This window comes from Anabrus simplex, chromosome 2 (genome assembly GCF_040414725.1).
Source record: "Anabrus simplex isolate iqAnaSimp1 chromosome 2, ASM4041472v1, whole genome shotgun sequence".
Taxonomy (NCBI): domain Eukaryota; kingdom Metazoa; phylum Arthropoda; class Insecta; order Orthoptera; family Tettigoniidae; genus Anabrus; species Anabrus simplex.
The window spans coordinates 700,240,240-700,267,000 of NC_090266.1; the positions used below are offsets into that span (position 1 = coordinate 700,240,240).

Sequence of the window (26,761 nt, forward strand, 5' to 3'; positions counted from 1 at the left end):
AAATTCGTTTTCCGTTCTAGAGGGCAGGGATGCGTTGTTCGGGGTCTGGCTAAGATCCAAGATTAAGGGGGTCCTTGGAGTATCTATCAGGTAATTCACGGACACCTGGGCAGGCGTGGAGCTTACTGTGGCCAAGGATATGGAAGTCACGTCTTTAGTTGCATTAATTTGTTCATTGATTTTAGGAGGTAGGGATTTTGGAAATGCTATGTTCCAACTCAGTCTTCATACGTTTATTCTGACTCTCTGTGACCGACGGTAATTCATTCATACTGATAGCCGGGTTGTGTGCTGTGTTCTCCTCATTGTGTATATCTGCCCACGGGGCTTATTTACTGGCGTTGTTGTGCGGCTCGCTTAGCGAGGTTGAAACTGGTGTAGCGGGATCTAGCTCACTGATGGAGGAGTTAACAGGTGTGTGCGTGCTAGTGTTTGTATTCCTTCTCTCTGCCAAGCGATGCTGTCGTAGCGGACAGTCCGGTTTCAAGTGACTGGGCGAGTTACAATCTAGGCATGTCCTAGATTGGCCGTCATAAATAACCTGTGCGCGAAAGCCTTCAATATATAGGAAGGAAGGTATTGGGTCTTTTAACTCCATTCTAATAGCATGTATAACGTTGCGTACTTTGAAGGGGTATTGCTGTGACCACTCCTCTTCCCTGTGTTCTACCACTTTCCCGTATTAACTTAACGCTAATGAAATGGACTGTATAGGCACTTCCGGGGAGCATTAAGTACGGTATTCGAACATTCTTTTGTACCCTGTCAGTTGGCATTACGGTAACTTTTCCTATACGACCATCAATTAACATTATTTTCTGAACCCCTGAATAGTGACATATCAAACGTTCGTAAATCACTGTTGAAATTACCTTAATATATGCTGCGGTTTCCAAATTGTCGAGCTGGATCATGTCGATTTTGTCTGATGAGAGTTTCAGCAGTGACTGGATCCAATTATGTACATCCCACGCCGAAGGCTTATTCTCACGTTGAAATATGCATTTCAGAGTATTCCTCCTTGCATATTTTGTGTCCATGATATTACTTATCTTTTCACTGTTTCACTGAAAACATTTAAACGAATTCACTCAAGTAGAACTCGAAACAAAATCGCAGTTTTCTTAACAAGTACACTGTTGTGACACGAGCGACTATATAGCAGGAGAATGCAGAGCAGAAAACCTTCTCTCACCGCTAACAGCGGCCAACTCAACACATCACACTCTTAAACCGTGGGAATTTGACTCTTTGAGAAATCAATTATACTTCTGTAGTCTTCCTGAAGCATTCTTAAAAGTATTCACATGAGAAAATATATTTTCAGGCAGACTAAGTAACGTCACCATCCCTCTTTCTTCCGTATTGCCAATGTTAGAACTTGATTTATTTAGTGATATGTTGTAGGATACACACACAACTCTCTAAGAGTAAAATAACTTGTACATTTTCGCGAACATTATATTATTTCTGCAAATTTCAGTATTGTAATCCTTCCTAACAATGATTAAGAAATAAACTGAACTGAAGGAATAGAACTCCATTACCGTAAGAAGAGTCATCTGATATTTAAATCAGAAGATGATGAAGGATAAACGAAGAGTACCGGGCAAGTTGGCCGTGCGCTTAGGGGCGCGCAGCTGTGAGCTTGCATCCGGGAGGTAGTGAGTTCGAAGCCCACTGTCGGTGGCCCTGAAGATGTTTTTCCGTGGTTTCCCATTTTCACACCAGGCAAATGCTGGGGCTGTACCCTAATTAAGGCCACGGTCACTTCCTTCCAACTCCTAGCCCTTTCCTATCCCATCGTCGCCATAAGACCTATCTGTGTCGGTGCGACGGAAAGCCACTAGCAAAAAATTAAGGGTAACACTCGCTGTTTACTTATAAGACTCATGATGCTAACTGGAGGAACATAATACGAGTGTCGCGTGGACTTTCGATCTGCGTGTTTAGTTACCTCTTAATACCAAACGGCTGCGTAGAAGATACTTGATATTTTTGTATAAAGAAAAACTGCACCTCCTAGTCATTTATACATGACGGCAATGTCAAGTGTCAAGACGTTAACACAAGGATATTCGAATCACCGCTGGCCTGCCACGGCCACAACAGCTGCTGCTATGATATAGCCTGCTGTGCTTTTGCACGCGTGCATCGTCGCTGTGAGCACACTGGGCAGTGTGCAATTTTACCTGCCCTTGCCTCACGAGGAAGAACATGTACAAGTCAGCCATCAGATTCTAAACTTGTTGATCACTGATTTAAGAACGATTTAGCCTCTCTACCCGCACTCCTACAGTGTCCAATGTTTGTGAATCAGTGCGATGGCGCTAACTTGTTATAGTGAGGTAAGAAAACTGATGAAAGAAGATACCCAAGACTATAGTTATAGATAGATCCCTGCGCTGATATACAAAATAATATCCGAATCCACACCCGCATTAGCATCCGCGAATGGTTATCCTCGTCCGCAAAATGGTTATCCGCGGATATTGTAAATATTTAACTACAGTATATTACTCCCAAAGTATTGGAACGAATAGATCTGTTAACATAATTCAATTGGCCTGACACCGCCACCAGAACCCTTGCAGTCACAGGTTCGTGAGGGACTTTCTCTTGCGACAACTACCGACGTATTGACCTTTGTTCATTACTTCCATTAACCAAGCCTCCGTGGCTCAGGTGTGCAACACCCCCTTATAAAATAATTGAATGACGTGCGTCATAGGGACGTGTGCACACAAGACCAATATAGAAAGAGCAATAACTCATAACAAATCAGAATAATAACACAACAAACAAGGAAGAGTACTGGAACCAACCCAAAATAGAACGAGAGAGAAGTGGATCAAGGGACTACGGGGCAAAGCAACCTCAAAATGACACCGAAATTTTCATAAAATAAAAATAAAAATGTAATTAATAAATAATGGTTACCATTATTACATCAAATTAAAAAAATAAACAACTCGGAGGAAGCATTAAACTTGCTAAAAAACACAGCATTAAGTAAAATGAAAATTCATGTAAATCAAATAAAATTTCTAATAAATAGTACCTTTCTGTTCCAAAAAATTATTTATATATATATATATATATACTGATGCATCAGCTTAATTTAATAATTATTATTAATGGACACCTGTCTGAAGTCTGTTAATGTTAAATCAATTTAAAATTTAATACAGAAAAGGGAAGCATTTGAATTGAAAATCGAGAGCTTTTGACAGCACCCCAGTGGAAAATAAGACCCCACCAAACCACATATTAATGAAGAAACCCGACATATCACAATTAACACCGAACACGGAAAATACAGCAGTATTTGTCCCCTCAGGAGACACGCCCAGAAAATAAACATACGACCAAATAAAACCAAAATTTAAGACCACGTCATGTTTAGGAGAGACAATAAATAAAAATACCGACACATAATTTACAGGATAGAACCAGTTCACATAACGTCACCGTGAACCAAAACAAAAAATGCAGTTTCAGAAGGAAACAGTCATAATAAAATTCACGGAGCAATCCACAAGATGCACTTATCGCGCCGGCGACAATTCACAATCTCCCCAATAATGACAATAATGAGTTACGTAACCGTCAGGCCAGAACAGATAACACAACAATACAAATCAGGAGCGAGAAGATAAGGACCAGGCTTCATATCTTTCGCACTCGGGTTGTCTAAGCCCTCGATTAAAATGAAAACGTTACAATGGCATTGTTGACAAACGTTAACGTAAATGCGGGTTTACTAAAATAATTAGAACAAGGATCTCATTAAAAGCCCGCAATAGGGATGAAAATAAACTCATTAACCCTAAATAAATATTATCAAAGAGAGAAAAACAAATATTCAAATTGACGAAAATAATAATAATAATAATAATAATAATAATAATAATAATAATAACTAAAAAACTTTAGAAACTAGTGTAAGCGTAGTGTTAGTTCGAACACGGGCAAATGAAATGCCAAAACACACGGACAGATACGTATACCGAAAATTTAGATGAGAATAACGACCAAGATCACACGTAGGAATGTGTAACCACACAGACCACGACAGAAAAATTTAAAAGTATTCACCAAAGAAACGGCACACGCAACAAACAAAGGCCATAATCACTCACAAAATACAGAAACAAATAAACCCAAGGGAAAATCAACTTTTCAATCAAGGCGGAGGAGAATTTAGAAATTACCTAGGCAATAATGGCCAACTACGTTACAAACACAGAACACACTGAAACATGACGCCTTACCACAAAACTTAGATATATTTTAAAATCACAAAGAACACACACACGATCATATAACAGACTTACACAAGATTTGAGCACAAGGCAATGATAGCGGCGTACATACCTTAATCCATATATGCCTAGGTAAGGCAACCGTGTTCCAACTATCACTTCAACTCACCAGTAAGAAAAAAAACTTAAGATATTCACATACTTACAACCACATATTTACACAAAATTACAATAGAACTAATTTACACCTTCACACAAAAGTATAATTCCCCAGATGGGAAGGGTAAGGGCATCACCCTATACCAGTCTGCGAATGCATTGTTTTTGCAGCGGGAACGTAAGCCATGTTCGCGACAGCGTCTTCTCTCCAAACCTTCAAGCGCAGAATGACTCACTTCCAAGTTCCCCGCTGGGAGTGACACGGAATAGGCCGGATACTCGCCCTGGAGGGCAATGTCAAAACACACACTGTAGTAGCAAATATAGTCTCATAGATGGCGTAAGAGTACGTGTAGCTGTCCGCAGTGCAATTATACTCTTAGAAATAATGACACACAGTGTAACTATGTGACGAAAGGTTCACTTCTCCTCGTATAGACAGAGTAGATGACCAGTAGGCAGGGGCGAAGCGTCAGGGGAGACAGGGTAGACAGCGTGTACCCTTAACATTTTGTGAAAAAAATATTGTCTAGTTAATTCAATTACTTTTTAGAAATTAAATATTTCCAGATTCGTGACATTATCGTATTCCCCGCTTTACTTATTTTCGTCTCACTTCGGCAATGCTAAGGCTCGCGTTAGTTATACGAAGCACGTAGGCGAAAGTAGACGCTGTCCATTCTGTGTATTTTCTCTTTGATTTTCAAAGCTTTCAGATAGAGCAACACTAACGCTATCTGTAGGTGCTGACTGTGGAACTATGACTTTCCTATAGCGAGATGTCTCCGCCCAGTAGACAGACTTACCAGCGTCTCTTCCTGCTCTCATTGGCTAGTATTTGGATCTCTCTTATAAAGGTGCTCTTATTGGCTACCATCTTAGACATGCTTTTAATGTTATTAATTTGAATTTACTTTATTATAAGACACGTCTAAAAATAAATTAATAATATTTAAATACGAAGTATAGTAAACTTACACCTAATAAATGAATGACAGCATCAAAACACTTCAAGTACGTGCATTTTCTTGCCCGCCAATATTAGTTGCGGTATTATAACCCCAATAACTATTGGCTTCCAGTATTAATAAGGTACTCCAGAGTACGCATACGGAAAAAATTGCTTAACTTGATGCTGTATATTCCGTTAGTCAGTTTCTAGTGAACGCGCTATGAGTGCATTCAAATGAATTAAAACGAATTTAAGGAATTGGATGACCAACCAGAGACTGTCTAACTTGGGAACTGTAGCTATAGAGAAGACATTTCTGTGAGATATATTTGCCGAAATGAAGGACAGGAGGATTAAACTCATTTACAAGAATATTGTTTAAGGTGAATTGTACGAACAACTATTTATTTCTTATTTCTATTATTAAATCTACATAACAATGAAATATATTGCTATTTTTATTCTGAAAGTATGTTACTTGACAACTCCCACGGCCTATTTCGTCTATATTTAAAAATAAAGCAAGTGCACGTAGGGTTATAGGTTGTTATAGTGTTTGTCTTATTTTCAGAGTCATCAATATAATACTGAATACAGATGTATGCGTCGAAAACAAAATTCCATATAATAATATGATTAAAACAGTTTAAATAAAAGAAATCTCTGTCTACCCCCTTACTTAGTAATGCTTCGCCACTGCCAGTAGGCCAAGCGTACAAAGTGCTAAGGCACAATTTATCTGAGTCCACGAGATACGAAGTTTTTATTAATTCAGTATTTCAAATATAGTAGAATTCCAGTCTCATATAATCGTGGTATATCACAGCTCCGTACAATAACTAGGCCGTGAACACGAGGTCCACAGTGGAATGAAATAATTCACCAAAATTACAAGTGCCGATGAGAGACATAATTTAAATATATGTCGCATAGACAGTTAATTGTCAAAGTATATGGCACAACTAGCGTATTTGTTAAATAACGCTACAGGCGCAGCGCGTTGGCCTCTCACCGCTGGGTTCCGTGGTTCAAATCTCGGTCATTCCATGTGAGATTTGTGCTGGACAAAGCGGAGGCGGGACAGGTTTTTCTCCGGATACACCGGTTTTCCCTGTCTTCTTTCATTCCAGCAACACTCTCCAATATCATTTCATTTCATCTGTCAGTCATTAATCACATGAGTATATCAGGCCTCGGCAGCCGGCATAATTCCGATCCTCGCCGCAAGATGGGGTCTTCATTCATTTCATCCCTGACTCGGTCAATGACTAGAAAACATGTAGGTTTTCATTTCCATTACTTCCATTAATTGAGGACAAGAGGTCAGTCTGAGGTCAGATTTTCGGCTTTATGGTCTCAAGGCTCTTTATATATCACTATTCTTCCATACCAGTGTCAAGGGTCGCAACCACAAGCAGAAACAATAGTATACCTGAGTGAAAGTCAATAAAAGTCATTATTTAGAATTTATCAGCAAAATTATCCGCACTGCCGTACAGTTTGTATCCGCCAAGACAATAACTTCGCGGATATTCGCTGATAAATCCGCGGATATCCGCATCCGTGCACGGCTCTAGTTATAGGAAGGGAATATGTTACTTCACGTTGGCTGTCAGTGAAGCATATTAGTGGAAAGGGCTTGAAGGAAGGACCATAAATAAAATTATAACATTGATGATATTATTGGAATTGGCGAACGAGCGAGCAAGGATTAACTTCCCTGACAATACTCAACTTTGTACTCCCGTTCCGTCCTTGAAGCTCCACTGAACATGTACTGTACAAAACTAATGGTACTGATCAGGAAGGACTATATACATATCATTAATCTTAAATGTTTATTAGATTATGTTGCATAAAATATGAAAATAAGTTAATAATAAAAACACATTTCATTTTCTAAATAATTGCTTAATTATGCTTTATTATACACAGGTACTATCTTCCTAACTGTTATTTGATTCCTTGAACTCTCAGGACATACCACAAACATTTTTTTCTACTTTGATACAGCTATTTCATTTTCTTGTTGTAAACCTTCTGTAATTATGTTTCGGTTGAGTTTTTATATTATATATTTTGATTCTCGCAGTTAAATAATATATATACACATGTTTGCTCCTAGCTTGAAGAACTACTAGGCCTATTGCTTTCAAGACGATGTCCTGATGCACTTGAATCGGTTGGACGACATGGTTCATGAACATGTTCTGGTCTGGTAAAAGATGGAATGTTGTCTCCTTGATCTGGAAAGAGAAGAAACACTCAGGTTTGTAAACAAATGGTAGAATGTATACGAGCATAAACATATTAATGTACAAAATTGCCTATTTCATCGTATAATTATTACATATGCCATTTATGACAACAAGGCCTAATGATGGTGGCGGTAATTATTGTTTTAAGGGAAGTGGCTACTTTCATTTGAAAAGTGTTGAGTAACATGAGCTCACGATGAAGTACCCCGCCGCCTGTAGATTTTACATTGTAATATCGTCAAAATAATGGAATAATTTAAAAATGGTCAAATGGAGATATGTTCTAAACAATATTTAATGTTAAAAAAGAACCCCACTGCCACACTGAAGCAAAACGTTGCTAATTTCACGGTTGAAATAGTCTAAGAGCTTGAATACTTTAAAATATTCCTAATCGATGTCATTAAATTAGGTTTTCTTCTGGGAAATTAAGCCAAAGGCAGGAATTTATAGAAGTAGCGGTACATATCTCCCCCAGTGCTACGTTGCTGTAATGAAGTACAGAAGAGGTTTGCAATGGTGTCTCTAGCGTCTTTCATCGATCTCACAGCAATCGGACGTCTCCGAACTCCACAGAATCTCCTTCTATTTTTGATCGACCGGGTGGCTCCTCTACTCTACATCAAGCTCCCTGCCAAACTTAACTAACCAAGCGGCCGACACCACAATTGGAAGTCAGCCTCCCCAGTCTCCATTCCTCTTTCCATCATGACCACTACCACCACCACCACAACCATGACCTCCGCCCTCACCCCCTCCTACTATCCCATCACTACTCTCGCATACTCTAATACTTCACCGGTAATGTCTTCATCCCTCCTTATGCCACCCACCTATGAACGCCCCAGTCTTCTATATAACCGACCCGCTATTTTCAGCACCAGCAACCCAACGACGCATCTGTCCCCCCTACAGGAGCAGCCGCACTGCCAACATCGTCACCACCACCACCTCCGCCTCGCCACGAAATGTTCAGTTGAGTCATCCGCGGCGTTGACCCCATCATCACTGAACGAGAAGTCCTACATCCCAGCCCGACGGGCGTTCCGAATCATGAACTCCTCTGGTGCGACCTCATTAGTAGGCCTCCATCTATCGACAGAAGTAGCCGTAAATCACCTCATCACCTGCGGAGCGTACATCCATCGACTCCTTCTCAAAGTGGAACCTTGCTACTCCCCTCCCCAACCATCTCCTCGATATTTCCCCACCGCTACACGTCGTCGCACCCGGCCAGCCCCTGCTCTATATCACCCTCGTCACAACGTCCGTCTACCCCTTCGCCCAACTCGTTCCTTCTTCCAATCACCCCCGCATTCAGATCTCCTCCGACTTCTTACCACTTCTCTATGTCACACCGCAGCAGCCACCCAACTCCTCACCATTCACCTCAACCCTGGCACTCTCGTATAAACTACACTCCTTCTACACACCCTCCCTCCTTCACATCTGCCTAGCCAAGAGGCCCCGTCATTCCTCCTCCATAAATTACTTACGTCGTTTTTCCCTTCTTCCTCATCTATCGCCGCTCATTGATCTCTCCACTTCTCCCGGCCCAAGAGAGAGCGTTACTCTTCTGGGGGCCCCTGTAACGAGTCCTCAAATACTGCACATAGGAGCCGGTCATAAACAATCCTGAAATATCAACACCCATCAGTAGCCCTATGTCCGATGGATTCTTCCCCATATCAGAGATAATTTTTTCTCCCTAAGCTTTGGATACAGGCCTTAACTATCCATCCTAGGCACATAACCACAATTGTTCGCCTTATCCGGAACACTTATAGATCCTTGAAATTCACCATCCATTCTTCGGACAGTTACAGTGGCCACAGAAAGTATTCGTACACCTATGGAACATCATTATGGCATACGAGCTGAAGTCAAATTTATAAACGGCATAACGACATACATCATATACACGCTGAACATACAGATCGTTTGAAAATGTAACATGATCGACACGGTACTGTATACAAACTGCAGATCGTACCACCAACAAAGTATTCGTACAGTGCGGACGTACTGTATTTGTGATTGGTTAAATCAGTTGTTGCACAGGTTTACGCCGCTGTGCCTGCAGGAGGGGTTGTCATCGCTGTGCTGTCGTTGCCGCAAGGTTATTTAGTGTGGAGAGAAAGAAGACGGAACTTTCAGTGAGTCAACGAGAGAATATAGTGTTACTGTATAAACAAGGTAAAGGTTATCGTCAAATTGGAAAACTGCTCGACATTAGCTATACTTCGGTGAGTTCAATAGTTAATAAATATAAGCACAGCGGACAAAGAGAAATGAAACCCAGATATGGTCGTCGAAAAGTGCTGAGAGTACGGAAGCGACGTATTATTGTACATTCGGCACGAAAGGAACCGTTCCGAAGTGCTGAATCCATCGCAACAGAACTCGCTTCAAGGTTCAACAAAAAGGTGAGTGTGCAAACTATAATGAATGTATTCCATGGTGCGAACCTGCGTAGTAGATGTCCACGAAAGAAGCCACTTATAAGTGAAAGAAATAGGCAGAAGCGCCTACAGTTCGAGAAAAGGTATTGTGAAAAGACAATGGACTTTTGGAACACCGTTATTTTTATGATGAAGCGAAGTTTACACAGTTTGGAACTGGTAGGAGCAGCAAGGTATGGCGGAAGCCAAACACCGAACTTGAATCTCAACACGTAATCCCCACGATAAAACAAGGTGGAACGAGTGTGATGGTGTGCGGCTGCATGGAGTGGGAAACCTGGCATTTATTGATGGTATTATGGATGCGAGGAAGTACGTACATGCGCTGCGCCATAATTTAAGCAGCAGTGCACACAAGCTTCATCTGGAAGGAGTCTTCCACTTCAAACAGGACAATGATCCTAAGCATTGTGCCATGATAACCCATGAATGGTTGTTGTACAATACCCCAAGAAGACTTCTCACTCCACCGCAGAGTTCAGATATCAATCCCATAGAGAACCTGTGGGATCATCTAGGCAAAGAAGTGCAAAAACGCCATCCTACCAGTAAAGTACATCTTAAAGAGATACTCTCAGATGCATATCTGAAGAGTACACTAAACGTTTAGTTAGCTCAATGCCAAGACGTCTGAAACAAGTCATCAAAGCCAAAGGCATGCATACAAAATATTATGACTGTGTTTGAACAAAGACTTCGACAAGTTTTGAATTATCTGTTAATGTACGAATACGTTTTTGTGTTAAAAGATGAGTTTATTTGTTTATTATGTTGAGAACTGCAAATCTCATAGCAATTGTACAGCAAGGTGTTGTCTTTTCTTTACACATATGTCACACTGGATGTGCTTATATTAGTTCATGGTGCTTAATATACAAAGTATACGTTAAAATGTCTGTGTAGGAATACTTTCTGTGGCCACTGAATATCAGACATATTCTGCTGTGATTGATTGGTTTCATCTCCCACAAAGAGACTGGCATAACATCTCCTTCCCAGATGGCTTCATATCGAGCTGTCCCACAATATATTTGAAAGTACAGGACCTTTGTGCTCCACTGTCGAAAAGGGCACGTACTTCCTTAACTTTACCGTTGTGCACAATTTTAACCATCACTGTCTGTAAAATGGTGACACCAGGTTTCTGAGCTAAGAGTGCTTGAGGCTACTCTTTTCTTTAACAGGTTCAACACTTTGGGGTTTGGACTGCTTTGATATTACTGGGCACATGATAGTTAAATGCTGCGTAAGACAAATAAATCATTTAACATAATTCCTACATCACTTGGAACTGTGACCAGATTTTAAGTATATGAAACAGTTTTTGTTCTTAATTCAAACCTTTGTCTAATCATATAATATATCTCTAGCTTTAAAACAGTCTGCCGTAGCATGTGAAGTCTTGTCGCAACACAAAAATTTAACACCATGCAGCTTAGAATCACCAGAAAAATACATACTGCTACTAGGTACTTTTTATCTTTAACATTCTCAGTCCTAACACTGATACAGTCATTGCCAGAAGTACCACTGCGAGCTAACTGCAGGTGCCCTTCGCTCTCAGCTTCAAGCTCCAAGAACTGTACTAAGTTCGGTAAGCAATCACTAGATCACAAATTTCAGCTCTAGTGACAGTTCGTGCTTTTTCCCATGCTCTCAGAATGTCCTTGGGTAAGGCTGATTCTACCAACGGACATAGCATGGTAGCATATTTATCTCTTGTTACTCCTAATGTTTCTAAAGCTCTGAGTTGGGTCTCTAACCTGTCACATAAATGGCCTAAATTCATAGTTTCCTTATCTGCAGCTAGAATCATTACTAAACCAAGCAATTTGCATACATGTTTCTAATAACAGTTAATCACGGGCGAACCTTGCCTTTAGCTGTTCGATGGCCTTACTATAGTTAGGTCCTGAAGGAGGAAAACTTTCTATAAAATCTCTAGCACTTGATACTGAAGCCACTTCATCAGTGGTCCCGAGGGACCAATGATGCTTTTAGCCCTTCGACCAGTTGAAGGCCTTGAGTGCTATTTCTTAGTGGGATGGTAATTGACATAATGGTAGTGTGGAGTGTGGAGTTTTGTGGGGGATCGAGCTGACCAGAATATGGCCTGGGGGGGTGCCCTGATAGGGCGGGGGTTGGGGGGTGGCGTTGGTTCTCTAGTTAATAGAGGCCAACGAAAAGGGTGGAGCAGCATCGAGTGAGTGGTCACCCATCCAATAGTTGACCACGCTCAATGTTGCTGTCATAAAATAATATTGGGAATTAACCTAATTATAGGGAAGAAGGCTAGGGCAGTCTGAGTGGGTGATGGTGTAACATGGGGTGAGGAGTTAAACATCTGGGTGCTGGGTATTGCTTGAACAGGGGGGGGGGGGGGGATTAGTTGATGATTAGCTGGCGACTTGGCATGGTCTGGTTAAGGGACGTGAGTAGTTGGATGAGGAGAAGGTTGAGCAGGGTAGGGTTATCGAGACTTGGCGGGGCGGAGGTGTGGGTGGGTGCTGGGTTTGAGGTGTTAGTTGTACGGAGGAGAGGCTGGGGGACTCAGGAGGGGTGTATGCGTAGGTGTTGTGCATGTTTGTAGTGCGCCTTGATTGCCTGCTTTAAGTAGGGGCAGCCAGGATAGGAGGCTGCATGACTGCCTTCGCAGTTAGCGCACCTCGCCTGGGCTTTAGGTATTGTGCAAACAGTGTGGCGGTGATCGCCGCCACATCTGTTACACCTCGTAGCCTCTGTGCATGAAGCAGCAGAGTGGCCCAATAGCAGGCAATTGTAGCACTGTGTAATGAGTGTGGAGGGGGGGGTGACGTGTGGGTGTCCTGTGAGTGTTGGGTGTTGGTGGGGGTTTTAACCGGGAGGCAGGTTTGTTACGCCTGCTCCCAGTTTGAGTGTGTTTGTTAAGTGTAGCCTTGTCCGGTTGTGAGATTAATGGGGTCTCACTTCCGGATTCGGTAGATGGTGGGGAGTCGGTAACCTTGGCCGGTTGTGAGGCTAATGGGACCTCACTTCCGGGTTCGGTACCAGACTCAGAGGATGGTGAGGAGTCAGTGACCTTGACCGGTTGTGAGGCTAATGGGACCTCACTTCCGGGCTCGGTAGATGACGGAGTGTGTGTGAGTAGGGGTGTGTGTGAAGGTGGTAAAGTGTCGGGAGGGATCGTAATGTTGGACTGGGTGTATCTGGAAATTTTGGGAGGAAGCCTAGAAAGGAGTGTTTGGTTAGCTGTGTTGGAGACGGTAGGAGAGGCCTGGACCGCTGCATCGACAATCTCGGCCATTTCCCTGCAGACAAAGTAGTGAACATTTTCGTTCTCCAGGTAAACGGTGATATCAAAGTAGCTGTCAGGGTCAATGGCAAAGATGACGATGAAGCCGTTCAGGAGTTCTTGAAGGAGCTGGATTTGGTGTAGGATGGGTGCAAAGACTTTGTTCATACGGTGACGGTAGGTTAAAAGAGCAGGTTTGTCGTTGGGAGAGAGGGAGATAGGTGGGGGAATAATGATAGGAGAGTACATTTTCTCAAACTTCTTGGTACTATGGCGTAGGCGGGTGAGAGGTGTGGGTTGAGAAACGGAAGTCATGATGGTGTTGACGGGGTCCCAGCTACTCAATCCACCGGGATTGACCCGACAGGGGGGGGGGGTTAGGTTAGGGAGGGTGAGGAGGGAACAGCACGAAAAGGGGTCAAACTCCGAAGAGGACCAGTTTAAGGCGCACTCAGTGGGCACCAGTCGTGTCAGGTGTAGTTAACGGATCTCGCCGGGACAAGACACGAACAGGTGATTCACTGAGCACTGGACAAATTTGCTATGTGCTCAGGGCTTCCCTGGTCTTGGAGTGGGCTGGCAGGACCAGTTGCTGCACGAAGAGCCGGTGGAAAAATGGCAGACAGCGGAAAGACTGGACCCAGAGTATATCTGGGAAGTCGGACCGCGCTGAGAACTTGGCAGGCTCGACGTTGATTGGCTGCCCGTGAGTGCGGGCAAAGGCTCGTGGCGAAGGCGAGAGCGAGTGGGCTGGGCTGGGTCTTGACGGGCGACGACGGCGAGCTGGTGCTTTACCTAAAATTAAATACTGGAACTTATCCTCATCAACTGTGGAAGTATCACCATTTATCTTACGAAACTGTTCCCAGAATCCTAAACAATTTTGAATCTTGCCATCAAATGATTTTATCTCCAGTTTAGGTAGTCGTAAGCTTCTTATTGTAGAGCATGAGAAAACACTAGCTGCGCCATTTTTGGGTACGATATTTAATGATTCAATAAACACACTCTCACACCCGCTCTTTGCTGCTATCCGTTCCTCTTCTCACATACTACCTGCTCATCGATATCTTCAGCTGCAAATAATACATCTTGAATCTTTTCTTCTATTACGAGGAGACGCGATGCTTTATCATCGAGTACCTTAAATACTGTAGTAACATCGTCCTTTCGAGCGGATCTGCTTCCAAATTCTGTTTTAAATTGTTAAGTGACCGTGTGAATTAACGACATAATAATGTTCGCTCGCTCTTTAATTTCTCCATAATGTTATCGTAAGTGCTGTCGCGGTCGCCAGCTGGAGGAGATTCAAAAATTATAGAGCAAACAAACCGAAACTTTTCAACAAGTCACACAGTAGACAGCCATTTATTTTACACACACAGAAACAAACAACAGAACAGGCCATCTTGACAAAGAAACCAAAGAAATTAAACAAAGGGTAAATAGAATAGTATTTTCTGGTCCATACCAACGTTACCACATCTACAACAGATGCGGTGTACTGCGATCAGCTCATATATTACAATGCCGAACGAGCGTTTTGACTGTTTAAGTAAGTCAAGCTATAGGCCTGTTACTAGTAGAAAATTAAAACAGGTAATTACAACTTTCAACAAGAAATTACTGATGGATTACAGGTATTATGATTTCTAACATACAATATTTGTCTCTGTATATATTTATTCCATCGCAATTCTATAGTTGCCCGAGATACAGAGGTCTACTTTATTTCTAAATTAGAGTATGCAACCTACTTACGTTGGAGGCTACTGTATGTATGTATGTATGTATGTATGTATGTATGTATGTATGTATGTATGTATGTATGTATGTATGTATGTATGTATGTATGTATGTATGTATGTATGTATGTATGCATTGGGCCCTTATATAGAACTCATATTAATTAATATATTCATTTAATGGAGACATCATGAATATATTTTGTGGAAGCCTTTGTAATTTTATGCCACTCCGTGTGGACATGTCTAAATACGAGCTGAAACGTACTGCGCCAGGTGTCTGGAAGGCTAGAGCAAACAAAATTATTGTCTCTGAGAAAGAGAAAGGCACGATGTCCGTTGACCGATGATTAGCTGACCTCGGCAGAGTCGCATTTGGAGACAAGGAGAAACCCAGTAAAACAATGCCAGGACCAGTGGTTGTCATTTCGAAAGCCTGGTGCGAGGCTTCAAGCAGCGTCTATCAAAATGATTGGTCGAAATATCGGCGGTTAATATTTTGAAGAAGTTGAAAGGGACGCGTAGGTGTGAGTAAGGTGTGTGCCTCGCACGAGCTTAATGAAAGGAAGAACGGACGAAATAATAAGGTATACGAGAGAGCAGAGGAGAGCGTCATTCGTCTTGATGTATGTATGTATGTATGTATGTATGTATGTATGTATGTATGTATGTATGTATGTATGTATGTATGTATGCATGTATGTATGTATGTATGTATGTATGTATGTATGCATTGAGCCCTTATTCATAGCTCATATTAATTAATATATTCATTTAATGGAAACATCATGAATATATTTTTTGCGAGCCTTCATAATTTTATTCGTGTAAAAAGTTGTGAGAAGTAATTGGTCATCCATGGTCAGTCAGTCATAAGTTATTGCCTAGTAAGTAAAGTTGAACTTTATAATATTTCATAGGCGTGGGTCCTATACGAACAAGCTTTTGTACTTTTATTCGTGTAAAGAGCTGTGAGAAATAATTCGTAATCCATGGTCAGCCAGTCGTAAGTTATTGCCTAATGAGTAAAGTTGAACTTTGTAATATTTTATAGGCGTGGGTCCTATAAGGACACTAAATGCACTTAGAAATGGGACTGTTGCGTGAAAAATGTTTTAGGGGTGCTAGAAATTCTCAAATTAATGTAGTGAGAGACTGCTGAATTATATTTGACAAAAACATTAGTACGAGAGTCCGTGTTTAGACAGCGAAGTCCACTTTGTGTAGTAGGGTGCAGTAAGAGATAGACATTTCGCATTCTTGGGGCACAAGTGCAGTCAGAAATGCGAAGTAGTTTGAAATCTATGAATTGAACTTGTATGAATATTGGGAAATCGCGAGCAATTTAGGTAGAGAGAGAAGGCAGATACACATGAGGTTGAACTGGTAGAGAAAGAAGGTAGTCGGACAAGAGTTATATAAGCAGTGGCCGCGCTTGTGAGGCGATCGTAAACTGGTTTCTCTTGGTCTAGCGCGGCGGTACGCCACTGTTTGTATATCGCTAGTCGTAATACCAGTGTTAGCACTCACAGCGAATAAAACTTTGTGTTCTACTAGTGGTGAATGCTCAAGAGAGAAGACGTCGATTTTAAAATGTGGAATGCTGAGATGGTGACTTGCAGGGGTTTCCATTGCTAATTTCACTGTGATCATGGATGATTACTAAAGAAATGGGGCCAGCCTGGCTCAGGCGGATGCGATGAATCAACGAAAGATGAGTACAAGATTTGGATGAATTTCTAAAGTGTAAAATGTTGTCTAATTTAACTGATGGGCTAGGTCAATTTTGATATGTTAGTTTGTTAGGATAACATTTCACAGGACGAAGTACGATTTGAATGTCTTTGAGAGGCAGGATCGATTTCCTGGTAAATTGTAAATATTGTAAGTAAATGTTGACTAGTTCATGGAGTCATAGTTTTCCTTTTATTTCTTTTCTTAGCTGAGTGGTAGCGTAAGTCATAATTTATATCATTCTTTCATTGGTGTTACCTGCCACATTATGCTTTTTTAAATTGTATTGAGATGCATTGTACATCTCGGTATAAAGTGCAAATTTAAGGTAAGCAAGATTAAAATCATTAAATGGTCAATGTTAGTCAGATTAATGGGATTTGAAGTGCGAAAGACATGCGGCAGTACTTCCCTATGCATGTGTGTGCCGGCGTGAGTGATGGTGAATATTTGTGGAGTTGTGATCCACACCATTGATAGTGTCATCGCCTTATTTTCCAAGTGTAAATATGGATTGTGTTACATCGTGATCATATCGTCAGATTTTATAACGGGACTATTGTTTGTTAACTAGTAGATTTGCAGCTTCATGTTCGAGGATCGTATTGTGCTGGTAGTTCAGACATCTTTGGATTATTATTATTATTATTATTATTATTATTATTATTATTATTATTATTTTCTCATGGGGAATGTAATACGAGACAGTTCAGTAACTTACAGGATAATTAGTAAAATTTGAGCAAATTGTGGATTCATTTTAGTTTTCAACTAGTATTGAAGCAGTGTCGATCATTTGTTTAAATTTATTTAATTAACGTGTGTGCATGTGTGATTTTGAGATGGTTCGATGGAACTTGTATAGAGTATGGGATGATAATCATGTATTATATGTCAGTTTAAGCAGTCTTAGGGCCTGGGACTATTTTATTGTTGAATTTATGGGAATGTGCTCCTCAGTAAAGGCTAGCGTTATTGGATTTAGTTATGTAACTTGCCTTGAGTAGATATTATTAGCAGCGAGTGTTATGAGGTAGGAGCTCGAGGCCAGCGTATTATGTTTATTTGGGTGTTTGGTGACAATGTCACTCGGCTATCAAACTCCAACGAAATGAATTCAAACCTCTTTCTACTGCTACACTCCTGTGTAGAATTGATGAGAGAAAAATAACGGTAACAATTTGTAAGTTAAGTTGTGTGTTTCGGTTTGGAAATATGCGAGGAGAGATGATTAGTTTGTCATAGAGTGTTTTAGGTAACGACATAATGGGTCAGCCAAGAGGGATATTCCATATTATTGCCGTGTAGAGAATTTGTGATAGCGAAGATGGGAAGGAATGTGGATCAGGTTGTTGAAATCTTCTAACGTTGAAGATACATTATGCCGGGAATTTCATTGCAGGGAACCCGAGGATTCATTTTTGTGCAATTTAATGATATGGGAATAGGGTTCTCCATTGTTAGGATTCCACGTGAAACCGCAGGACCGTAATGGATAAGAATATCTCAAGAGTCAGCAGCCAATACGGGCTTGAAATAAACACCGCAAAGACAAAACTCATGGTTATAAGTAAGGAAAATATTTCCGGAATAAATTTGGTTATAAATCAAAAGAGTATAGAAAGGGTAAACCAATATTCATACCTTGGAACCATAATAAATGAAGACTGGGATTGCTCACAAGAAGTCAAGGTACGCATTGGAAAAGCAAGAAGTGTGTTCTAGAAAATGAGTAATGTGTTTAAAAGCCACAATCTAACTTTAGGGACTAAATCAGACTTCTGCACTGTTATGTATTTTCTGTTCTTTTATATGGTGTAGAGACATGGACCTTAAATAAAAACACAGAGAAGAAGCTGGAGGCATTTGAAACATGGCTTTATAGGCGGATCCTGAGAATATCTTGGACCCAGAGAATTACAAACGTGGAAGTAATGAGAAGGATGAACACAACACCTCAGTTGATCAAGATAGTGAAATGCCGAAAGCTGCAGTATCTGGGACATATAATGCGCAACACAGATAGATACAACCTACTCCAAAAAATACTCCAGGGGAAAATCAACAGCAAAAGAGGTCCTGGAAGAAGAAGAATATCTTGGCTTGACAATCTTAGAGGCTGGTGCAATATGTCATCAGTTGAACTGTTCCGCGCTGCCACAAACAAGACGAAAATAGCCATCATGATCGCCAACATCCGAAAAGGATAGGCACCGAAAGAAGAAGAAGACGTTTTAAATTAAATCTTTTTGCATATTCTGTGTTGGTCAAGAATTATATTTCATGCGAATTGCCAGCGAGGCGAAGTTTTCATTTGAAGCAGGTTAAGAAAACATGTGTTTTTTTAAGAGATAGTGAGGAAGGGTCGTGTTCCCGTTATTAAGCCAGCTGTTGAGCGCTCGAGCCAGCTTATTGTTGGAAAGAAACTGTAACTGAGATTTTTCATTTGTAGTAAATGTTTGGAATTAGATTTCATTATTTTAGAAGAGATTCGTTTTAGTGGAGACTTGAATTCATTATCGAAGCGACGGAAATGACACGATGGTACGTTATGTTGGAAATAACCATTTTCAGGGATGTTAAAATTTGAGAATCGTTAGTGATGTTTGGTGTTGTTGAGAGTTGTACAAAGTTTTGCGATTGTTTTATTTGAATGTCACGACAGCTGTCAATCCATAGAGTTCGTGATGGATGATTATATCGTGTTGTTGGTGGTTTCCAAAGCACAAATGTAGGTTCATATGATATGAGATCATGCTTGTGGAGTACATGGGTGCAGTAGTCCATACACCCTACATTTGGGTGAGATGCGTTACGGCACTTGAGTCTCATCGACCTGAAATCATATCGAAGGAGGTGCCGGGATAAATCCAAGGGATAACCGTAGGCGTTATAAGCGATTTGACATGGGTTGTTTTATTTTGCGTTGTATGTACCGTATATTTATGCAGATTATAGGGTGTAAGGTTAGGGCTAACCAAGCTAGTTTCTTAATGATTATTAGTGTTATAATGTAAACTTGTTGAGTGACGTCATGGAAGAAATAAATAGTACTGGTAATTATGACAATGTATTCCGCCTTTTAGCTGGGGTGAAGAAAACTTAGAGCATAAACAATATTAGATACATATTTTCGTCAAAGGGATGTTTCTGGTAAACAGGTCCGAATGATAACAATATGCCATTAAACAGTTAGGGAGTTTAAAGAAACCAGTCCGAGATAGATAAAATTTGTTGTTAATTAGGAGTATGAGTTTACTTCATTTATTAATTTATTGAATTCAGTGGAATCGTATTTTGAGAGCTTAAAACCAAGTGACTAACTTAAAAAATGTATTCTGGAAATCTTAGTTTTATTTGCTGGGAAATTTCAACTATTAACTTAGCGATTAAGTGGACATGTCCGATGGCAAGGGACTTTACTGCCACAAGGGTTGTGAGCGTTTGTTTCTGTTGTTCTTATTTTGATTTTTGATTTGTTGAGCATCAGATGTGCTGGGGATGTATTAATTTTGATACCTTGGTCATCAACTACTGTAACTTAATTGTGTTCAGCCTTCAGCTTAGAAGTTTGGATGGTCATGGGTCATCAACCTCAGTGACATATATAAGGGCCATCTGCCATTATAGCATCATTTTCCTTGCGATCATCACCCACAATTACTTTAACGTAAATCACAAAGTTAAATAGATGTCTGTCTATGGCATAGTCGCAGGTCACATCGATTCAATGAAGGGTTCATGCCGTACAACCACTGTGTGACACGTACCGATTGGACTGCCTTAATTATACCAATAGTCCAGAGCTCGTGTTACAGGGGCTGGACCATCACGAATCATTATGGTGGTACATGCATTCTCACATGGAAACTGATCTTAGGGATCTACAGTCTTTCTTTATTTCATTCTTAAAATAAGACGGTGGTTTATAGTAAGGATTCCCTCATGCAGTTGAATTAAATTCTCCAAAGCCAGCGTCTCATCATTGTTATTATTGTTATTATTGTTTTAACGGACAAGGCAGAGTTCGCTGTTTAGAGACGGTAAAATGTCACAAGTTTCTTTGACGTCATCGTCAATGGTCAATAAAACATCCATTTTTTGACTCCACTCCTCTCATTGTAGACATTAGTTTAAAATTACTGAAACCCGCCTCTTACTTAAGCAAGTGACGAAGAACCCGTCAACGACCCAACATAAAGATCTCATGCCGATGTGCTGATGGGAAAGGATGGTAGGTATCTGACGAAGGACCTAAAAGGGTTCAGTAACCACATGGGACTAGAATTATATTTTGATAATAATTAAAACTTTGATAAAATATTACATGCGAGGAACGTACAATATCATGCACTCATTCCTTCTTTCGCGACTATACCATTGTAGTTCCACAATGTCGAAAATCCTCAGGAAATATGTAATACAGTACTAATAATAATTTCATTTGTCCATTTCTAGCCCGGTGTTGCCCTTCTAAAGCAGATCCTTCGACGAGGGTGTGTGGCATCTGCCGTGTATGGGAAATGCGTGTTTTCGTGGCGGAGGATTGTGTTGTGTGTGGTGTGTGAGTTGCAGGGATGTTGGGGACAGTACACACACCTAGTCTCCGAGCCAACGGAATTAACTATTTAAGGCTAAAATCTCCGACCCAGCCTGGAATCGAACCCGGAGCCATCTGAACCGAAAAGCAATACTCTTACCAGTCATACAATGAGCTGGACATAGCAATAATGATGATAATAATAGTCAACATTATTATAACAGGTAAAATATTCTTCTTCCCTGGTTGGCAGGAATTCAAATCCCGACTCTGCCACGAATTTAGGACTGTTCTGAAGATCTTTTCAGTGAACAGAATTGAAATATAGAAGTGGATTTTTTCCTACGCATGGCTATTCTAGAAGTGTTTTCCAGTTGTCTTTGACACCAGGCAAATGTCGAAATCATACATGTCGTGTAGGCCACGCCCATTTTCTCCCCAACCCCCAGCCTCTATTAATAACGAATACACATATCAATACAAACACTACAGATGCACAAGTTATCTGAATGACTTTACGAGCATCAAGTTCACGGGGTATGTCCCAAGCACGATAAATGTTGCAAGAGCAATAATAATAATAATAATAATAATAATAATAATAATAATAATAATAATAATAATAATAATAATAATAATAATAATAATAATAATAATAATGATAATAATAATAATAATAATAATAATAATAATAATAATAATAATAATAATAATAATAATAATAATAATAATAATAATAATAATAATTGTACCGGAGGTACATCAACTCCGTACATTGAAAACGGGCGCCTTTTAGAAGGCCAACTCTAATACGAACTGTGAAACATCTAGTGGAAGGAATTTGAATGTTTATCGTCAGATGTCTCTACTGTCAACTTCTACGCTCATTCTGGTGAGAAGATGGATAATTAGCTTTCAAGAGAAATTTTGTAGTCACTAGTTGGTAAAACTGAATTGTTTGTTGATTGTTTTTAGGGTTCTAAGGCTATCAGCACTTCTATCTCTTCCCGCCGGCCATAAAAAATAACCAATAATGATTTTTTGAAATTTATTTAATCAACCAATCAAATTTATGGGTGTGCTCAGGGTTTCGGCTCAGATAATTCTGGAACCTTCCTCTCTGCTATAAAAGCTGGGACCTTTGGGCCATGTCGTCTTTTGATGGCTCCAGTCCAGTAGTAGAGTGTGTTCGTAGAGGAGGCAGGGGGAGCTTACCTCGTCCATCTCCAGAAGGTCCACCAGCTCAAAGTAATGGCAGACATCTTTTAATCATGTATTAGTCTCAGAAAGCTAACTCGAGGGGAAAGTTTCAAAATCCTATTTTAATGTAATCTTTACATGTAACCTTCCAACAAGTCTAAAGACTTAGGGAATAAAGAGTGGGAACCCAATTTTATTCCCCTTCAACTTGGTTTTGAGGTGACTACGATTTCGTAAATTTTAAAATTTATCTCTTTCTTTTGCGTAGTATAGGCTTAGCATCTGTAACGTCAGGCCATAAGCCCACACAGGGTTTTTAATTATGTTCCTGTGAATTTCGAAGGAGTGCAAGTGTCCGTGTCCTAACATTTTGATTTACGGCCAATAACTTCAACCTTTTCTTTTTACTAAGGCCATGTAGAATAGGCACTTATTACCTCTGTTGAAGTTAACCTCCCGTATTTAATTTCTGATGTAAATGTAACCCGGACTGTTGAGCGGATAAGGCAGTGACTAGTGTTATTTTTAAATGTAGATTGTGCGTGTAAGAGGCCTAGTCCTTGTAAATTTTGTAGAATAGTCTCCTAGAGAATAATTGTGTGGAGCAAAGATGCTCTTTCTAATGTTGTATGTTTTGGAGCCCCGCCTCCTTTCTTGTAATTAATTGGAATATTTGTGCTCATGGGAATGGTGCAACATTTGAGCTATCTATCCCAACTCTTGCTGTACCTGATTTCAAATACCGATTGTTTCTAGAGCTCTAGAGCTCCCTTTATGTATTTCCAACTATTACGTGTTATTGTTTAACAAAGTTTAAGATCTGAAAAGAAACAAATACCTAGGAATGGAATAACATTTCTGATGTTAGAATTTTAAATTAAAATTTGGTCTTTTCTCTATCCACCCATTCATGCCCGCACCTTCTTACACTTCTGCGTTCCACTGAATCCCCTGAACAAGTGTCAACAGAGCGTTGTTGAATGGGTCTGAATAAAGCTCCTTTTGACGGCTGCACATAGAATTTGAAACTGAACTCTTACAATTTCTCCGTTTCTGGAATTTTCTAAATTTTATCCGTTTCTCTTTCACTATGTCTGGTCTTAGGGAAGTAGATGCACCGTGGTATTTGCGCAAGGAGGAATTAATTTACGAACTTTTAGTTAGAAAGGTCCAGTCTGGTTGCACGGTTGCTACAGGCACTGCTAAACTTAAATAACCTTTAGAACTTCCCATCTGTATCCCGGTATATGAGGAGAAGGAAACTGATAAGGCTCTGTCCACCATCAGCAACAGTACTACTGACCTAGCCTCTGTTTTAAGTTCTTTCAAGTAGCTGAACCTTCTGGAAATCAGCCCAAGCGTGTTCAAGCTAGATTGTTCCATTTTTACAATAATGCTTGGAAACTATTGCTTCTGAAAGGACGAGCATGCCAGTGAAGCTAATACCCTAGTTGAACACCTTTCCGAGATGTCAAATAAGGTTAACCAATTGTCGTCAGGAGCCGCTAGCACTAAGAGTGACTATCTTCCAACTTAACAACGGAAGAAGACCCGAATAAATCTGCTGAGAGTAGGAAATCTGTTGTCCCCCAACATGCTTCTGCCCATTTGAACAAGTAGCTGATCATCATCAACAACTTCCAACTTTCATCATCAGTAATGCCGCTTTTGAAACCCTTCAGACTCCAATGCCGTCTCCGATTATTTCACCAGGTTTCGGTAGTTTGCCTCACTCCTTAGCCATGTTACTTACGGGCATTTCAAAATTTTCTATAAATTCGACTAACGATGTGATCACCTTCCTAAGGCTTCTGGTAGAATTTCAGAATCATGTTTTAGTGTTTTCTCTGTCTCATTCCCAAATTCTCCAAATCGTTTACCCATACTTTGTTGGCGTCCTGTCGGAGAAAATTGTAAAGAAAATAGCTGAGAGAAGTTCTATAGAAAATTTTCATGCACATCTTTTAGCGAATTTAATTCCTGCAAGAGCTATGTCCTCTTTGGTACACAAATACTATTTCCAAATCCAAAGGATGGACGAGAATTTAGCTCACTTCATTGAAGACATAACGTTTTAAGCAAGGGTATTGTTAAACAAGAAATTTCAAAATAACAAACTAAATAGTTTAAACAATATTATAATCAGAATTCTGGTTCTAACTGAAGATGTTGAGTCGAGAAACTGGCTGATGGTGCCCTAAATGACGGCAAAACATGTCCCAACAACTGAATCGATGTTAATGTGAAGATTCTATTTGTAAAGAAGAATAAATTGTATTGAAAAGGTGGACACCTTCAAAGACTGTTTTGAATAAATATTATGGTGAGTTTCTTCAGTAAGTTTATTCCCAACTTTGCAAATAGGGTGGCTCTCTTAAACCTATTCCGTAAGAAAGGTGTCAAGTTCGAATGGGGGCCATCGCAGCAAGCTGCGTTCGAAGATCTGAAGTTAGATCTCTGTAACGTCCCAGTCTTAGCTATTCCAGATTTCTCTAAGAAATTCATCGTTCAAACAGTTGCTGCTGTCCTTATTCAAGAAACTGAACTCGGAAGACGACCTATTGCCTATCCGTCTAGGACCTTATAGGCTCAAGAAGCCAAGTACTCCATTTATGAGTTAGAAGGACTTGCAGTCCTGTTTACCTTGGCGAAGTGGAACATATTAAGTTTGAGTTAGAAACCGACAATCAGATTCTAAGTTGAGTCTTGGCGAGGCCACGTCATACAGGGCGTATCGCCCGTTGGGCTATCCGTATTTCGTCTTTTCAATTTGACGTGCGACACATTCGGGGATCAGAGAATTTGGTCGCAGATTGGTTAAGCCCCATGTTTTCTGGTGACGTTGATGCCACTGAGCCGGAGGAAAGTTCTTCTCCTTCTATTTCCATACCTCCTTGTGTTGGTACTATTTTGACTGATGCCCCTATGTTATTCCGTGACATCGAAAAATATCAACGGGAAGATCCAGTGCTGGCTTCTTTATTCTGATGAACATGCTGTCCCTTATGTTTTGAGGAATGGGGTTCTGTGTTGCTCTTCGAGGCATGATCAAAAGATGAAACTTGTAGTTCCAGCTGTTCTTGTGCCCATGATCTTCAAGTATTATCATGAAACCCCATTAGGGGGGACATTTATTCATCTTCAAAAATAGAGAAAAAATTAGAGAGATGTTCATCTGGAAGAGTATGGACGGCGAAATCAGGGAAATGGTTAAAGCCTGTGAAACTTGCTTGCTTGGTAAGCCCACCTTGTCCAGTCAGGTAGGGTTATTATCAACTCACCAAGCATATCGCCCTATGGAGCAATTATATATAGATTACGTCAGACACTTCCCTCAATATAAGGGGAACGGGAACAAATTCTTTCTTGTATGTGTAGATGATTTTTCTAGGTTTTCACGGCTATTTCCGACTAAGCTGGCCACCGCTCAGTCTACCATTTCTTGTCTTAGTACTATTTTTGCTTCTTTTGGTCCTTGTTAATACATAGTCTCTGATAATGCCAAGGCATTCACATCCAATTTATTCTGCAAATTTTGTTTTGACTTACACATCTCACATGTAACCACATCGGCCTATTACCCCAACAATTTTTCTTGCCGAGCGCGTTAACCCTAATCTTCGATCAGCTGTCCGGCTCCATGGCTAAATGGTTAGCGTGCTGGCCTTTGGCCACAGGGGTCCCGGGTTCGATTCCCGGCAGGGTCGGGAATTTTAACCTTAATTGGTTAATTTCGCTGGTACGGGAGCTGGGTGTATGTGTCGTCTTCATCATCATTTCATCCTCATCACGACGCGCAGGTCGCCTACGAGTGTCAAATCAAAAAAGACCTGCATCTGGCGAGCCGAACTTGTCCTCGGACACTTCCGGCACTAAAAGCCATACGCCATTTCATTTCATTTCGATCGGCTTTGATCGCTTTTCATCATGAAGACTATTCTAGGTGGGATACTTCACTGCACTGGTTATCTTTCGCGTTCAACTCGGCACTCGGCTGTTCACGAGTCACACACATTTACACCTGCATTTCTCATGTTCAAGTTTGTTCTTAACACGCCGTTGTCTAACCTATGGTCAATGAATGAGATTTTGCCAGAGACAATACATCCCGATAATATCAGGGATCTGTGGAGGAAGGCTAAAAGTAACCTTAAAATTTCTCATGAGAAAGTTAA

The 26,761-nt window shown here is 40.5% G+C and overlaps 1 protein-coding gene across 2 annotated transcripts in view; it reads right to left on the reverse strand.

The window, feature by feature from the left end:
- Positions 1–7,231: 7,231 nt before the first annotated feature.
- LOC136863044 (rho GTPase-activating protein 45) overlaps positions 7,232–26,761 on the reverse strand; it is a 363,658-nt gene continuing 344,128 nt past the window's right edge. For both annotated transcript variants that reach the window (XM_067139366.2, XM_067139364.2), the window contains one exon: positions 7,232–7,622. In XM_067139366.2, coding sequence (XP_066995467.1) covers positions 7,498–7,622 — 125 coding nt within the window. In that variant the 3' untranslated portion in view covers positions 7,232–7,497. The remainder of the gene's footprint in view (positions 7,623–26,761) is intronic.